The sequence below is a fragment of the Cyanistes caeruleus genome, chromosome Z, assembly GCF_971803275.1.
Source record: "Cyanistes caeruleus chromosome Z, bCyaCae1.hap1.1, whole genome shotgun sequence".
Taxonomy (NCBI): Eukaryota; Metazoa; Chordata; class Aves; order Passeriformes; family Paridae; genus Cyanistes; species Cyanistes caeruleus.
The window spans coordinates 28,722,673-28,740,368 of NC_141732.1; the positions used below are offsets into that span (position 1 = coordinate 28,722,673).

Sequence of the window (17,696 nt, forward strand, 5' to 3'; positions counted from 1 at the left end):
GCAAAAGGAATTCAACAGAGAGAGACTTCCACTGAAAGTACAAAATAAAATTACAACATTATTTAACAGCAGGCAGGAAAGTAATGAAAGGACTGAAGAAAGAGGATTTAAGTATTATACCATGTGGCTGCAAATGTACTGAGCACAAAATACACTCAGGAACATTTAAATTTCTATAAATAGCTTTCAAGTGATTCCAGCAGTGTTTGTTTAGGCCATGCATACAGGATTCCAACAACTCTTTCATGAACACAGTCTCCTACTAAGTTTTACACAATCCTTATAAATGGTGGAGAAGACAAGAGACAGAAAGCCAAGTTAGATGGCAAAGTAAGTTCAGAGTGCATTTGAGTTAGTGTACCTGAAAGCCAAGGATCAACACTACTTCCCAATGTCAACATGTTTTGCGGCAAAGGTATCATCTCTAAAATCTGAGTGTAGGCTAGTGACAGCAGATATGGAACTATGCTGTTAATTTGTAAAATTTTTGCACACTGAAGTTATTAAAAAAATTAAGGATAACTCAAAATCACAGTTTAGCACATGTGAATTAATTTCAGTCAAATATAAAATCCAAAAGAGATGGTGTAGCTGTAAAAATACTAGAAAGGCACGTCCCTTTACTGCTTGTGAGGATTAACTAGAAATATAATCTAACAAAACTGCCTTAAGCACTTAAAGCTGTGACATTACAGCATCACTGAAGAAAGGAAAAAAGTACTCCAAACAGATTGTATTCAAAATTTATTTTTAAATAAAGGAAAAAACAAGACAATTATTTTAAATAAACATGGTGTATTTTTCTATACAGCTGTAGATCAACATAACTTTACATTAGCTGTTTATAACTTTTAAAGTTCTGTTGCAGCATTGTCTACAACATTTGACACTGTTGGTTTCCATTTCATCATCAACCAAACAATACCCAAATGAAACCATTTGCTTGAGTGAAGCTTTATTTTTCACAGCCAAAGATGGCTGTACTAATACCAAAGCACCTGTTAAACAATTATCCCCACCTAGTTTTTTTAAATGGAAGTCTGTTCAGCCTTTTTTTATTTTTTTGGTTCTGTTCCATTGCCTGCATAGAAATCAGCCTAGAAATAAAGCTAAGTAGCAAGCTAAGCTTCACTTTAGCAGCCAAATGAATGCCATCAAACTTCATGAAACAAATGAAGATACAAACATTGTCAGCAAAATTCAACTGTGTCAAAAAAAATATTAAAAAAAAGAATATTTTTGTGGGTCACAACTAGACTAGGTTTCAGTGTAAAACTTTCCTCAGGAAAAGTGCTTCTTCCTGATTCACATGAAAAGAATGAAGCATGCATCACAAGCCTTTGCTCATACAGAAATGCCCACTAAAAAGTTCCATGTTACTGTAAGGCAAAAGAGATATTAAGGTGGATGAAGGATCTTGGCCCAGAGTATGTTTTACAACAAATACCTACACATTACACTTGTGTAGCATATGATTGATAAGGGATTGGCTCAGTAAGGTAAAAAGTCCATTTTTATAAATACATGTCATTATTGCTAATATGCTACACATCATCATCCAACTTTTAAAGCTGCTTTGTTGACATAACCTTGTATATAGCAGTTCACATTCATGGTGACAATATGCTATTCTGTATGAAGAAAAGTAAAGCAGCATAAATACAGTTATAAAAACAAAAGGCTTATGCAACAGTCTTCTCTAGCTTTGCTGTGGTTTTTTTTAAACTAAAAAGTGTTCAAGGAAAACAAGTCCAGTTCACCACAAATCATGAAATTCCACAATGAGGTTGAAAACCAAGTTACAGGGAACAGAGAGAAAAATTATGGCATGCATTATAATCTAGTCCTTTTAGTCATGCCACTGGAATACAGAAGTCCAATTTAAAGGCTAGACTAACAGGCAAACAGCCAAGAGTAAACTTAGTTTGATATCTAAATTAAGACTACAGTTTTAATCAGTAACAGCAAACGCACCCGGCCCTTTAATATATTCACAATATCTACTGCAATTGAATATTTAATTATAACTAGTATAGTATGTATGTTCACTTTACAAAGATATTAAATACCTGCATCATGAAATTACATTCTTAAGACATTGTGTAAGAAAATAGCTCAGGTGTGAAATGTTTCTGAAATGTAGTTCTGCTCCCTTCTACTCCCTACTACATCCCACACACACCCCCAACACCCCCCACCCCCAACCATGAAAGCATTCACTCACAGGGAAAAACAGACACCCCTTAAAAAAGGATGGAAGTACTGAGGGGATCACCTTGGCTAGTAACAGCACAGTGCTTAATGAGGTTCAAGACAGAACCAGATCAGACTTGGCCAAAAGATGCCCATAATACATGCCTGACCAGTAAATCCTTCCAACTCATTCTTACCAAACTCAGTCCACTTTTGGTTACTGCAATGATTAAAATATTCCCTATATACATATAAACACAAGACTACAGGTTTACTTTAGTTTGTTTTTGCAAAGCAGTTTAGTCTTTCTATTCATATTGTTCTGCAGCAACTACAAGAGGTAGGCATAAAACATTTCAGAGCTTCTTTCCCAAGGTCCCATTACTAGCTCAGTTTAGTGGGATAAAATAAAAATTAGCTGTACCTATGAGATTTTACTAGGTACAGCCTTGTGCAATCCAACTGGAAAATAGCTATCTAACCCTAGATTCGCTAACCTAGCACACCAAGGAATAAGAAGCTGTTCATATCCTGGAGGACATTTTTTTAAAAAAAGTCTACTGCAGAGCATTTAAATAGAAAGCAGATGTCAGGACCAATTCTCCCTATTTTTATCTGTACACAGGAGGAAGGAACCATTTGGCCAAGACTACAGATGTACTTTCACAGATGCAAGTGCCATGCAAAAATAAATTGAAGAACAGGTACCAAACATACAAGTAATAAAACTACTGAAGGTAGATTTTCTTGGAAGTATATAAACAACTTATAATACTTTTCTTTCCCCCTTCTCTTTTTGACATTCACAGTTACAAACGTGTGGCTATACATCAATAATTTCTTCTGCAGTGCCTCCACAACGTAATCTGTAGCGCCCTGTCCTCCAGCTAATAGTGGGGTCCCACAAAGCAGATAGAAAAATATAAATTGTCATGGATTCTCTGATGAACCAAGCTACTGCATAATCAAGTTTTGAAAAACACAGAGCACCACCCTAGAAATAATAAAAAAAAAAAGTATTTAATCATATTGACAATTCCAGAGAAATTTTAAAGTAAATTAAAACCTTTTTTAAATGTTTTACAAAGCTTTTGATGCAAATTTACATATCAATAGCATCCTTCATAAAAACCCAATCTCATTTGTAGCACCTTTCTATATTAATATGAGGCCTTGGAAGTAGGTTACAGCTGTTCTCCTTGCCCATTATTAACAAAATGAAGTGAAAAATGTATGCATAAGTACACATACATCTCAACACATATAAGACAAGGTGACAACTAAAATAAACCCTCCCCCACAAAATAAAAATAAAAATCAAAGCTTCTGGTCTTGTATTGTCAAAAGACCTTAAAATTTCTGCATATGCCCATGTAGAGCAGATTTAAAACATGAATATTAATTAAGGAGACAGATGAACTTTCAAAGCCTAGTCAGAGGCAAGTGCAGAGTTTTTTAGAATACAAAATTACAACCAAAACCACTTCCTCCTTTTCATGGTATGATAACTGAAGCTGGAAGACTGAGAAGTAACAGGATTGGACTTATTATTTCCTGCATGCCAAGAGAATTATTTTATGGTTGTAATTCAGCTTAGCTTTTTGCTTAAGTGAATGGCAATAGTAATTTTAGTAACCTCCTGGAAAATAAATTTACATACCTGAACACCTTTTAGTTGAATGTAGTCAAATATAAACCATGCCAAGCAGTGACACATGAAAAATACCATTATATCCCATCTAAAAACATGATGAGCTGCCCATCCAATAACTAGACTGGCAACAAAGCATTCTGAGATTGGCTCACAAATTATAGTGGCAGGCAACATATTAATTCGTAGTTTGGCCCACCTAGAAAAGACAAACAAATCAGTTTTGACTTTGCATTATTCATTACCTCCTCCTCCCCCAGCTCACCAAGCCAGCCATCATCGTATTTTCTAAAATGCTAATCTCATTTAATTAACACCTCCAAATAAAATCCTATAAAAAAACTCCCTTTCAAAGATGCTATGGATAGCATTTAAAAGGTACTAAGGGCAGGGGTGTTTTAATTTATTTTTTTTTTTAATACCTGTAACAGTCATTCTTCTGTGGAAAGTCAGTGTCTCTATCTCCCAGAGCTAACAAAGAAGCACAAATCAAGCTGTGCACTGAACTTTAGCACACTGGGCATTAGACCAATTTAGCTCGGAAAATGTATTCCCTCTCATTATCAGGTCATCCCCAGCAGAAGAAAGGGGCAGGGATGAGTGGGAGAGGAAGTAAAGATCAAAATCTTACCTGATCATTCTGGACTGAAACTGAGAAATAGAATATGAACCAGAGTTTTGCATTGCAACTTGTGTAGCCATGGCAAATTTCCAGCCCCTGAAAAAGGAATTTGTTATTATAAAAATGTGCAAATAAGAGATGCAAAAATCAACTAGATAATAAGTGCACGAGAATTTTATTAGGCTTCAAAATTTCCTTGGCATATGTGCCCTATTATTACAATGGGTGTAGACAAAAAAAAAAAGTATTTTATCAAGACTCTTCTTTGGAAAAAACTTAATACATAAGCTAAACTCTGAAACTTTTCTCTAAAGGAACTGACAATGATATGGCTCTATTATTTCTAAAAGATTTACAGAACAAAGCACATGTCATTAACATGTTTGCTATATATATATGAAGCTGACATGAACACCTATACTTACAGTATGTGCCATGTGTTTAAAAAAAAGCAAACAAAAAGAAAGATTTAAACTACACCTAAAGCAACAAGCTTACTTCAGAGTCATCTTACCGGTCAGCTATAGCTTTGGCCATAAAGTAATCTTCAGCAATATACTGTGCAAAAGCTATCAGTCCTCCAGCTTGGTCCAAGACATCCTTCCTCATCAAGCATGACATTCCTGTTACACACTTAAAGCCAGTTAAATTGGCTGAAATATATGACCTTGGATGTGAAGTTCCAAAATAGACCTGTCAAAAGAACAAAAGGCATTTAAAACTCTGTATGTAAGTACTACACTGACAACTTTTTCCTCTGACAACGTATGGAGGGTGAAAAACACTAGATGTGGCCAATCATGATGGTTTATTTGGAAAGACCTTTAGTTAGCAAATCCAAAAGCTGGCTTTAAATCCAAATATTGAACTACTGCATTTCATTTTGTATCTCATTTCCAATTTACTGAGGTTTTTCTCAGCGAATAGATGTATTAAAAATATATTAAGTAACAGACTAACCACTAAGATTAATATATTACATGGTGATAACTGACAGACATGTTCTCTCCTTCCTCTTTTGATCTGCCTTCCTGCATACATTAGAAACTTACTATATGATTATACGGAAGCATGGGAAATTAGTTTACTTAGTACACTTGCAAACAAAAATATTGAAGAAAAAACTCAGATTGCAAGCAAACCTTTTTATAAAATTCAGTAATTTAAGACTAGGAATGACCTACAAAACAACAGAATGAGTGCTAGTGCCTCACACTATTACTTAGGGTAGACTCCCTTCACACTGATACAATAACTCATTCAAGAAAAGGCATGCTCATCTTGCAGGGTACTGGATCAGCAAAAAGCTCTTTCAGGAATACAGAAGCAGGAGTTGCAATTCTTGCTTTAACAAACAGCAGTACTAGGAAATTTTCTTGCTATGGGTCTTCCAATTTTCTCTTGTAAGAGAAAATTCAGACTTTGTATCATAAAAAAAAGCACAGAAGCATCCCTCACTAGAGCAATGATGGAGTAGTGAATTTCACCACAGTTCCATCTTTCACATTTCTGTGTTTCATCCCTATCACTTAGCCTTGGGGCCAAAATGCCTTATACATGCCAACTCCAAAGAAAAATTGATTAAATTACATGCCTTGAGACACAAGGAACAAAAAAGAAAACTCAACCTCTTTATTCTACCAAAGAGAACTTACTGAGATAGAGGGGAGAATAGGACTGAATGAGTAATATTAAAATAGTGCATAGGAATCAACTTTCCACTTTCTCTTTCACTGCAATTGTTATGAGACATGAAATAACACCACAGAACAAGAGTCAGAGTAAAGCAGATACACATCCTGTAACAAAGAGAGCTATGCAACTTCCTCGTAAAGAAAATTTTAAGTGTTAAAAATTCACATGGACTCAAAAAAGAATGGAAAAATTAATTTAAGAACTCTGTTCTTAATAAAATACTATTATATTAAGGATTAGTAAATATACAAGTCTGCTTCCTGTTCAGGTAGTCTCCCAGCTGAAAATTACAGAACACTGAGGTGTTAGATAGTACAAGAAAACAGGATATAAGCCTTGCTTTTGTTCTACTTTCCTCAAAGGCTCTGCTTGTAAATCTTATTGGAAATAAGATACCACATGAGCTGGACTTAGCTTTGACTTGTCATGGCCATTTTTATGTGCCTTTTCAGATCTCAAAATAGAATTAATTAGTCCTTTCTGACTAAGCCCTAGAAAGCATTCATCAGTTCAATTCTGCTATTTTTAAATAATTTTAAATAAAAAATCTAAAATGTGTATCCTGTAATCTTTATTGCTCAGACTTAAATATTGAATCAATAAACAGAGCACCACAGAGGCATTTTGGAGCATTTAGAAGCTGTCCTAGTTACCCTGAGTTAGAAGTGTGACTGCAGCTAAAAATAAACATTTTCTCACTCACAAAGTACAAGAGACAGAATACAGCTTTCACTCAGCAAGGTTTTGCAAGCAAAATCCACCCCACAACACTGCACTCACCTGTTCAAGGGTAGCAGCAAAACCCTGCCTGTCTGCAACATAGGGAAGCCCATGGACCAAGCCCACTTTTTCAGTCATTTGATTGGCCATATCTGTCAGTGTGTCTGGTGTTACTAAGTGACAAATGAAAAAAAGGACACTCGATGGAGCAATTCTGTTATTAGCAGACAACTGCGGTGAGACATTTTAAAATAATTTTATTATTTAATAATTCCATTTTATTACCAGTATCAAGGGTACATATGCTTTGATGCATACTGTAAGAATGGTTTCAGAAGAACAGTATTAGTGATTAACAATTATTATGATCAACAACATATAAAATGAAAACAGTCTAAATAGTATTTTTCAAGGTATTTTCTCCTTTAATTAGAAGTTAATCTCTTATTCCACAGAAACATTTTTTTCAGACTTTTAACTTTAATTTCTGCTTATATTCTCAGTTAAAATGGTCTCCAAAATCTGCTTGCTTACATTGAATAAGCACAGTTAGCATATACACACCTACCTCTGATCCCACTATCACAAATCCATATGAGATCATATTTGGCAACTTCATAGCCAGGCATTAAGTTATTAATCTTGGGGTTGATGCCAACTTTCTTGCCACCTAAAAAATACAAACATCACACAAAATTAATGTATGGAGGGTTTTTGGAATTCAGATTCAATACCCAAAATATTCAAATATGTAAGCTGAAGAAGAGTAAAAGTTTACCCACCAATTCTGAAAGTCCACTTTTATATAAAATTTTTATATTTTTAAGTATACCTTCAATTCCATATTTTGTAATTGGAAAAATAAAAGGAAAAAATATTCAAATGCTTCCTTAAAATGGCAGGGTAGCAAGATTAATGTAATTAAAGGAGCAGTAGAACTATAAAGCTTATTACTACATTCTTGTAAAGAAAACATTATTCATCTCTTGTTTTTTAAGACTATGATCATGGAGACTATATTTTACAGTGATTTCGGCAGAAAAATAAAAAAGGAGCAGAATAAAGTGAGACACACTCCTTTACATCCAGCTGACAGACATGGTTAAGTTTGATTTATATCAGAGAAAAAAAAAAATACAAATACATTTTACTACCTTGTTCTAATACCCCTTTCCTCCACTAATTCAAATAATAAGGTAAAGAAAGAGCCATACAGCCTAAGCAGATGAAAAAGGATTGTAGCACAACCTCAAGCTCAAATACAGCTACAACTCTGAGTCACTTCTTGCACATTTAGTTCAGTGCAAAGACAGGATTTAAACCACTATTTTAAAATTAGGAGGAAAAATTGCAGGGGTTTACCAAAATCAAAATCCTCCTAAAGTTTTCTTGGACTGATGTCACAGACTGTGACTACAAATTTACTTTTTACTGCAAACTGGTGATTAAGCTACAGAAGTAACATGGGCTGAACAAGACAGCTATTTATTTCTTTAAGTCCATATACATATGGAGTCTTCAACTCCATACAGAATATCCTATATGGAGCTGAAGACCTATCATTTTACAAGTCAGAGTCCCACCTTCAAGTTGCACTGCTTACCTATAAACAGTCTAGCATCAACATTTGGGTATTTGCCAAGGAGCTTTTTGCACACATCAATAGCTGGATCATCATGATCTTGTACACAGAGTAGTACTTCATACTAGTAAAAACAAAAATGTATACACTCACATATATATTTACATACATACAGCTAATATCCATATTGTCTACAAAATAACAGTGTACTAAGCTAAAAAAATAAAGAGTGCTGTTATAGAATTAAAAACAAAGGGGTTGTTTTACAGCTAAATGAGTCTAGTTTTTTAATGCACAGCCAAGTACTTGTGGAAAAAGAACTAAGGCTGTATCTCAATGAACTCTTTTACTGATGAACACTACTTCTGCTGTTACTGAAGGGTTTCTATTAGTCATGAAATAAGATGTTCTGGTGTACAAGATAAAATTTTTGTTTCCACTTCCATTTTTGTTCACATACAAATCTTAAATCCAGTATGATATTTGATTAAATTACAGTACCTGAAATATTAAAGAATGAGGTTATGATATACTACGTATAGATGTAGTTTGGAACTACATCTTTCATTCCCTTACTTTATAGATATATATGCGGAACAGAGATGGAAGACAATCCACAGAGACCACTGTCTGTACATATGTACACTTAAATGTATGCAGCAAAGCTCAAGAATATGTATATGTAACATCTGTATTTTCCTATTAAGAGAGTAATGGTTGGAAAAACACTTGGTGAGGGAAAACTGTAGCTGCAACATGCTTACACAAGCTAGTGGTAGTGGGTGAAGAAATAAGAATCACTTAACATTGAGGCAGCTTTGATAAAGGTATTTTTGCTTATGTGATAACAGCAAATTAGTAAAATACTACTTGATATAACTTTTCTTTTACCGTGTTAAAATTGGAGCCATTAAAGCCCCAGTACAAAAACTAAAATACAGAAAATGTAAATTTCAGCTCAAGATACCCAGAAGCCATTTTTACAGTCCAAGACTGAAAAATTCCATCACAAGAAACAATTTTCATGGACCACATTTGCAGTAGCTGTTGCAAATAAGAATCCCAACTAGCAATTAACTGGTTTTATTCTTCCTTATACTATTTTATCACCTCTCTAAACTTCATTTTTGCTTAGAGTAGTTTAGTGAAAATAATCTGAACTTTGAAAGCTCCCTATTGGCTATATGATGAAAATTTCTAATGTTTTTGTTAGGAAGGAGTATTACATACAGCAAAAGACATTACGTTAAATATATATATATACATGTCCAATAAAAAAATTGTATTGTTATACACAAAAGCCTGAATTACTCTAATGCCATTCAGAATACTGACGAAATTAAAGATCATTTAAATGGGAGTTAAGATTTGTTCTACAAACTATCAGGCAAATATCTCAGAATACCTCTCAGAATGCAAATTCTAAGTCAATTTGGCTAAGGAGCACACAGTGTTTGATTTCTACCATCTTACAGCATGGAAAATGGATTTTAAAAGAGCTGTCTCACTAAGCAGACAGGTCCTCTCATCACAACAGAATCTTGACAGCATGAACACCATAGAAAGAAACAACTAAAGAAATCAGTTTTTTACTGAACATTAAATTAAATTTGTAAAATAAAACTGGTTTTCCAAGTCATTATATAATTAATCTTCAATCCACAGCAGCAATGACACTTTTATACCCATATTCTCCAAGAAATTCAACCAGAAGTAAATCAGATATTTCAGACTCCATGTTTGAAAAGAGAAAAATTCTAAACAAATGGTGTTTGTATGCAGTAGCAAAGTAAAAAAAACTAGGAAATGATAAAAGCAGAACAAATACAAAGATGCTTATGTACACAAACATTACTATTTGGTTCATTTGAATTTGACATGAATAGAAAACCTTTTGGAAAATTACAATATGCACAGTAGGTGAGAACTCTTCACTGATACAAATAGTATGTATAAATCCTGCAGTTTTGAGACTGTATAACCAAATTCCATTCAAGAGAAAAGTATTTCACACATGGAGTATCACAGAAGAGAATCATCACTGCAGGTTGAATTCAGCTTCACTGGAAAAAGTTTCAGATTAATCTTTCATAAAAAATTTCACTGCACAGCTGAACTTTGAATACCAGGCAATACTGTTATTCTGATTTTTGCAGTCAATCTCTTGAAGTAGTTCTGTATAGTAATTATAAAATGTTTTTTCAGACAGTTTAGGGACCTTGCTTATACTGTCTGCAGTAAACTGAAGCATTCACACATGCATTTTCACACTCCTTGGAAAAAATAAGATTATCTACTATTATCTGAAATTATTAAAGATTTGTGTGGAATACCAACATTTTAAGATTATTATCCATGTATTTTCAGGACTAAGGACCAAGACTACCTCTTGTAAAGCAAGATCCAACACAATTGTTTTTTGAATTATTAAACAAGTTTTATTTGTAGTCAAATGTTCAGCAGCATAATGTTTTGATGTTCATTATAGGTCATATAATAGGTTATGATATTGCTGAAGGTTCTTTGCACTGTTTGCAATATTGGCATATGCAGCATGCCTCAAGTATCCTTTAAAATGTGCTTGGCCACACTTTATAGCACGTTGTTGAGTTGAAAGGAATCATATGTTTATGTCTGAAGCTTTCCAAAAGGCCCAAAGCTTCATTACATAAAAAAAATTCCAATTTCTGACTAGTTCCAAGTGCTAGGGATTTTAATTTTAATTTTACCCTCCCTACTTAAGTGTCAGTTTAAGGCTCTGAGTTAAAATACACTAACAGAACTTGCTGTACAGCCTACACAAACCTTTGACCTTTCACAATTGGAGCAGCAGTGTCAGATGTAGTTTTGAGAAGAGCTGAGAAAATAGGAGTTTTTATATTAAAGCTAAATTTCAAATTTTGGAATTCAGCAGACTCAAATTCAGTAAAAAATGTATTTTTTTCCCATCCATAGGAGCATACTTCAAATATCAAATGATACAGCAAATACTTACTTCTTTTGAGCTCTTTAGAGCAAGAAGAGCACCTGACACACTTATCAATAATATTGCTTACTACCAATAATACAAATTCAAACAGTGCTTAACAGCAAATGTGAGCTTTTATGAACTCTGCTTCCCAACACCAGCACATGGCTTAGACTTACCCTACCTACCAACAACTGTGAGGCACACTACCTCATCACTGAGCAACTTCTCATTAGTTGAGTCATCAGTAAGAACCATCAAAATTTCAGGCTATCAGTTAAGTGCTCTCTATTGGAGGATCTCTTACAGAGTAGTCAACTGAGGAGAATTTCTTGCTTCTCAAGTGATCTCTTACATCAGTATGAAATACTTAAATCTATAAACACCACAATACAGGAATAATGATTAAGCAAATCTTAGCGGAGGATAGAGTATTTTTCACCCACAAGCCTTGGACATGTTCCTCAATAGTCAGCTTTTTAAAAAGGAATACGATTTGTTTGCAACATGTAAAATATGCAGAAGGAAGAACAACCCAAGACAATCAAGCAGCATAGCTCCACATCCAAACTTTTCACGACTTTTTGAGGCATTGGAGAAAAAAAATAAAAGACACCAAATAATATACATACTTTAGGATAATCCAGCTCAAAGAAGGTTTCTAGGTTGTTGATCAGGTTAGGATCCACACCTTTTAAGGGCTTTAAAAGTGAAACACCAGGAAGTTTGCTATATGGCTGTTTGTCCGTGGCTTTCTTATTGAGGTGGAGGCGTCTGTAATGAGAAATAGCATATAACACAACTTAAGGAACTATGCTAGAGAAAGACCCTCAAAGTACAGTCAGAACTAAGAAAGCTTGGGAGTTAAAATTGCTGCAAAAAGAATTTAATCTAGTTGTTGAAAATCTAGCTATTTTTCTATCCAATAGCTGATGTCAAAATTGTTATCAACAGCTACTGTCAAGGGCAATGTCTAAAAAAACTTCAGCATGGCATGTAGTTTACATTCAGCTTTATTTAACATATTAGATACAATTTCAGATAAATGCATTTTACACTATACATTTTGAACAATAGGAATATGATCTTTTTTCAAACAGCAGCAGAGATGAGATTTTTCTGCCTTCCTTCACAGCATTAAAACTCATAGTATTATAACAAAATAGTCATAAAAAACAATTTACTGTAAGCAAGGAAAAAAGCAAAAGGCTCAGGTACTTCTTCCTGCATCGAATTATGCAAAATTTAGAGCAAATTGAAAGCATAGTTGATCCTATTGATCAATTTAACAACTCCAAGAAAAGATTAGGGAATAATTAACTGTAATATAAAAATCCTGACAGCAGGCTGGGTCAGAACCATAGATAAACTTTTACACGCAATTTCAAGCAGTTACTGGTATTTCAGCAATAAATCAGAATTGTTCAGGTTTTGAAAAAGACATTTAAGATCATCAAACCACGCTGCTAACCCAGCAGTACCGAGTCCACAATGAAACCATGTTCCTAACTGCCTTACTGAGTATATAAAATGTGTTTGCAATAACATGCAAACTCACTAACTCACAAACTCATTCACTCGCTAAAATGAATGTTTAATCCTACACTCCTGTGTAAATGAACACAAAATTGAATTCCAAAAGATTGATGGGTGTTGGAGACTGAATGTTGTAATTAATGGCTTAAACATTATCATGAAAGCCTTTTGCCTATTACAGCAAAACTGTATTAGAAAAGCTGCAGAAAAGACCAGCACAGCCTGAACAGGGCTTCTGACTGAGGGCCTGAACTGGTCACAGATGGAGATAAGATACAGTAAACTCAGGTCTAGGGAAAGAAGAATATATTCACACAGGAATCAAGCTTAACACCTTCAGAGTGGAGACCGCAGCTGCAGGGCTCTCAGCTGCCAGGCTTCCCACAGATCTTCAAAGGCTGGGGGGGAGGAGAGGTGTGGGGTGTGTGGTGGAAAAGTCTTTGGTCAGAGGCTCAGTGACCGCCCATCCTGCATTGTGCAGACATCAGCTGAGCTGAGGGGCCCCTTCACCCCAGGAAAAGCTCACCCACAGCAGAGGGGGTGTCATCAAAGGTCTCCCTCAAACCCTGCACCAGAGCACTGCAGATGATGAAATAGATCCTCAGCATTGTGAGGGACAGTGTCAAACTGCCCCTCTGCAAGGGAGACACCTGGACCTTCCCACCTGCCCAAAGTGTGTATTCATCCACCGAATTCTGTACTCTTTGGCGCGTGGTGGTGGTGACAGGGGACCCTCGCCACCCTGAAGACCAGATGAAGGGGAACAACGAGACATTGTTGAGACCCTAGGATGGGTGATATGCTTCCACACAACCCCTGTCACTGTCCCCCTGTCCCCCATCCCCCCCCCAACCTCCTTCTCTCTCTCTCTCCTTTCTTTTCTCTTTCTCTCTTTTACTATTAAATAAAATATATCAATTTTTTGGCACCAACATCTAAGCTTGTTTGGTTTTAATCACATTTTTTGGGTGTATTTCAAACCTTTCTGGGTCCAATCTCTTTTAGTCACAAGGGGCTTAGTTTCCTTTGGTCCTCTGTGTTAAACCACTGAGCAGCAATGGGCTAGTATACAATCGAATTTGCATCAAGAAAATATATGTACACAAGTAACTGAAGGACAAGTATCTGCAGAAACACAAAATTTGCAAATTAGCATATATATAGCATACTGCAGTTCTCAACCATGAGTAATCAGATTGAAAGACTATTTTTTTGCATTGTGTACCTAATGATATCAAATCTCATCTTAAACTTTCACAAAGTAAAATTATTGAACTATGAAGAAGCTCCAGTAAGAGAACTGATTCCAATATATCTCTAATTTTTTTTTCCCCCTGAAGTGGGACAGTGGCATTTGATACCTAATCAGCTCCAGCCAGCACATTTGGCTTTTAGGCAGTTTAGCGGCTATACATCATGAGCATAATGCCACAGAGAATAAACAACAGGTTGACCAAAAAGACAGAAGAACTATTATTATGTCCTAGTGCTGCTTCTGAGTCCAGGCCTGGGCTTTGCAGAGGTAAACAGAAATAGACTTGCTGACCATTTAACTGCCATGGGATGGTCAGACCAAAGGCAAAAAAAAGCAGGAATTCAGATAGCTACCCCAGGCAGAAATTTTCCTAGGAACATTCACAAATATAACAGGAAATAAGGCCTTTACTGGCAATAAAAAGGCAGAGTCTCAAGAACACAACGTTGACCAAGAGGGTCAAAAAGTAGATAATGCAAGGGAGGGAAAAAAAAAAAAAAAGTGTAGCAATGTATAGAGCTTTGTACAGCAACAAAAGCCATGACATACAGGAAATACTAGAAGCAAGTGTCAGAATAATAAGCTGTCAAGACAGCTTTGAGGCAGGACTGTGTTAAGTAAGCATAAAGTGAAAAAACTGCAGACTCTTGCAAGGCAACATACTACGAACCATGCTGACACAGTATTAAGAGAGTGATTGAATTACAGTAAGATAAGCCTACAGACTTTGCAAAAGAAACCTTGCAAAACACACAAATAAGATATGCAGCATTATCACAATCTCTTCAGCTCTGAAGCACCTTATGGTTTTGACAGCAAGCGGCAAGACTGCCCCTAACACTCCATCTAAAGTAAGACTCCAGTTCATGCGCTATTCATAACACTGCATGAAAGTGGAAGCCTGCCTTTCTGAAAGCACTGAGGTATTGTGACACTAAAATAACACAGTGCTCTGTTAAGAGTCCATGTACCAAACATCAAATTAACAGTAAACCAGATCACTTTACACTGAGGGCTATTTGTGAAGTTGCATATTCTGAAAAAAGAATTGAAGTTACAACTGATAACCTACCAGAGAAATAGGCCAACCATCAAAAAAGTTACAGTACTGAAACTCAGGCTAACATTTAACATGGAAGTCAAAATAAGAGACTAAATTTAAGCAATATGAACACCATTGATGCAAGTACATCGTAAGTTAATCTGCCTATGTGCAGATCTACACACACACACATATATATATATATACACATATACAGTCTCTGAAGAGAGGTAAAGCTGGTGTTTTGAGCACTAACTTGTGCTTATGCGGTCTCAAACACGCATGATCACAAAGGTCTTAATTTCTACATTACTCTGCATGTATAACAGATACAGTTCAAAATTATAAAGCTCAGTAATCCTTTCTCAAAGATTTGTACCATGTATAGGATTAATATGTGTTATTTTGCATTGATACTAGTCCAAAGCAGTCAAAACCACCAATGACCTTTGAACTCCGAAACAGATGCTTTCACAGCAGTGTTCATAAGCACTTTCTGATAACGTGTGTGAACATAGCCAGGTTTTATTTAAGCACTTTTGCACCCATATTTAATTAAATCAATCAGCCCGCAGTCCCTAGGTAGTGAAACTGAATTTTTTTTTTAATACAGTCTGGCACTTGTATACATAGATGGGGAAAGAAAAAAGAAAAAGCATCCATATGATAATGGTGTCTAGAGCTGTAGTTTCACTATCCAGCATCATGGAAAAAGCCCCTGCAAAATCTTCCTCTAACTTTGTTGCTTATCACAGTAATAATTAACCCACAGAATTTACACCAGATTTCTTCTCAGCAGAGGAAAGAAAAATCTCTAAAGATAATATCCTGACAAATTATCCCTGTTCAGAATGAATGGTTCCTAATCTGTACCAAATTATTAAAAAAAAAAAAAAAAAAAAAAAAAAAAGCCAAGACAATATTTGCTTTCCCCCAGCTCATTAAGGGCAGATGGTTATTATCATAGAATGACTTGGGTTGGAAGGGACCTTAGAGGTCATTTAGTTCCAATGCTCTGTCATGGTCAGGGACACCTTCCACTATATTAGGTGGCGCACAGCCGTGTTCAATCTTGCCTTGAACATTTCCAGGCATCCACAGCTTCTCTGGGCAACCTGTTCCAGTGCCTCACCTCCCTCACAGTAAAGAATTTCTTCCCAATATCTAATCTAACCTACTCCACCAGTTTGAAGACACTCCCCTTTTTCTTATCACTGCATGACCTTGTAAAAACTCCCTCTCCATCTCTCTGCTAGCAAAACCAAAAACCTTGCTACTGTAGACAAGCTGCTGGGTTTCTCAGACATACACCTTTTAAACGCATCTGAAAAAACCTCAGCAGTCCTTATTCACTCAGATCAACTTTCCCTCAGCAGCTACTTTAATTAAAGAACTATTCTGTTAGAGGAAGGTAAGTAAATCTTGATGAGAAATTTGTAACAGACACTTAAATATTGCAAGACGGCAAAACAAGACACAGAAAGCTGTGACACTGACATTCCTTGAAGACTGTGGTTTCACAGGCCACCAAGCTAAGGTGGCCTTTTTACTTCTGAAATGGACTTGTTCTCCTACTTCTAATTCTGAATTTTTAGTGATCTGAATCATCTCTCACAGGTCTTTGAGCGTTGTTGGTCCGCTATGGAATACAGGGCATAAAGTCTCATCCTGAACAGGAATAAGAAAATGTGAGATTATTTTATTCTTTTGATAACAAATGCAAAAAGGATGAGCTCCTCATATCTTCTTTACATACTATATGTGTAATGAAATATATCTATCTATATAACTATATATTAACCACTTATTAGCTATGTGTATATATAGTTAAAACACTCCCAAAAGTTGGTACCTTTATCCATAGAAGAAAATAAAAAATGGAATTTGCTACTAATATACCACACTGGTCACTGCATTAAATACAACTGAAAAAGACTGGAGGATTTCAAAAAGTATTACAGACAACCCCTAAATTCATTAAAGTGTTAACAGCATCATTGCTTCACCAAGACTAATATTAGCAAAGTCCTACCACCCTTAATGTAATAGTATAAAGACAGTTCCACATAAGAAGTCATAGACAGCTGACAAAAAAGTTCCAGTATCTCAGAGCAGTGACTTTTTATACAGTAATTTGATCATTTTAAAATTAAGTAACCGAGAATACTTTTTATACAGAAATAGAACTTCTATATGTAAAATAATGTATGCACAATAATGTCACTGGGACAACTGATTACAGGATCAGAACACGAAGTTTTTCCCTATCCTTCCAGCTGCAAAGAAGGATGAGAGAAGAAACATCACAGGAAGACCAAGCAGAATATAATACCTGGCACCACAACTGGTGTCACCAGCAGAATTTTGGTTTTCTTGATCTATGATTGATTTGTATGACATGGCCTGCTGGCACAGATGAGGTATCCTTGTCT

General features: G+C 35.5%; 1 protein-coding gene across 1 annotated transcript in view; it reads right to left on the bottom strand.

Moving 5' to 3' along the window:
• Positions 1 to 731: 731 nt before the first annotated feature.
• UGCG (UDP-glucose ceramide glucosyltransferase) overlaps positions 732 to 17,696 on the bottom strand; it is a 35,148-nt gene continuing 18,183 nt past the window's right edge. The window contains exons 2-9 of the mRNA XM_086869315.1: positions 12,064 to 12,205; positions 8,485 to 8,587; positions 7,450 to 7,551; positions 6,942 to 7,054; positions 4,981 to 5,159; positions 4,476 to 4,562; positions 3,854 to 4,043; positions 732 to 3,187 (exon numbers count right to left, since the gene is read on the bottom strand). Coding sequence (XP_086725441.1) covers positions 3,017 to 3,187; positions 3,854 to 4,043; positions 4,476 to 4,562; positions 4,981 to 5,159; positions 6,942 to 7,054; positions 7,450 to 7,551; positions 8,485 to 8,587; positions 12,064 to 12,205 — 1,087 coding nt within the window. The 3' untranslated portion in view covers positions 732 to 3,016. The remainder of the gene's footprint in view (positions 3,188 to 3,853; positions 4,044 to 4,475; positions 4,563 to 4,980; positions 5,160 to 6,941; positions 7,055 to 7,449; positions 7,552 to 8,484; positions 8,588 to 12,063; positions 12,206 to 17,696) is intronic.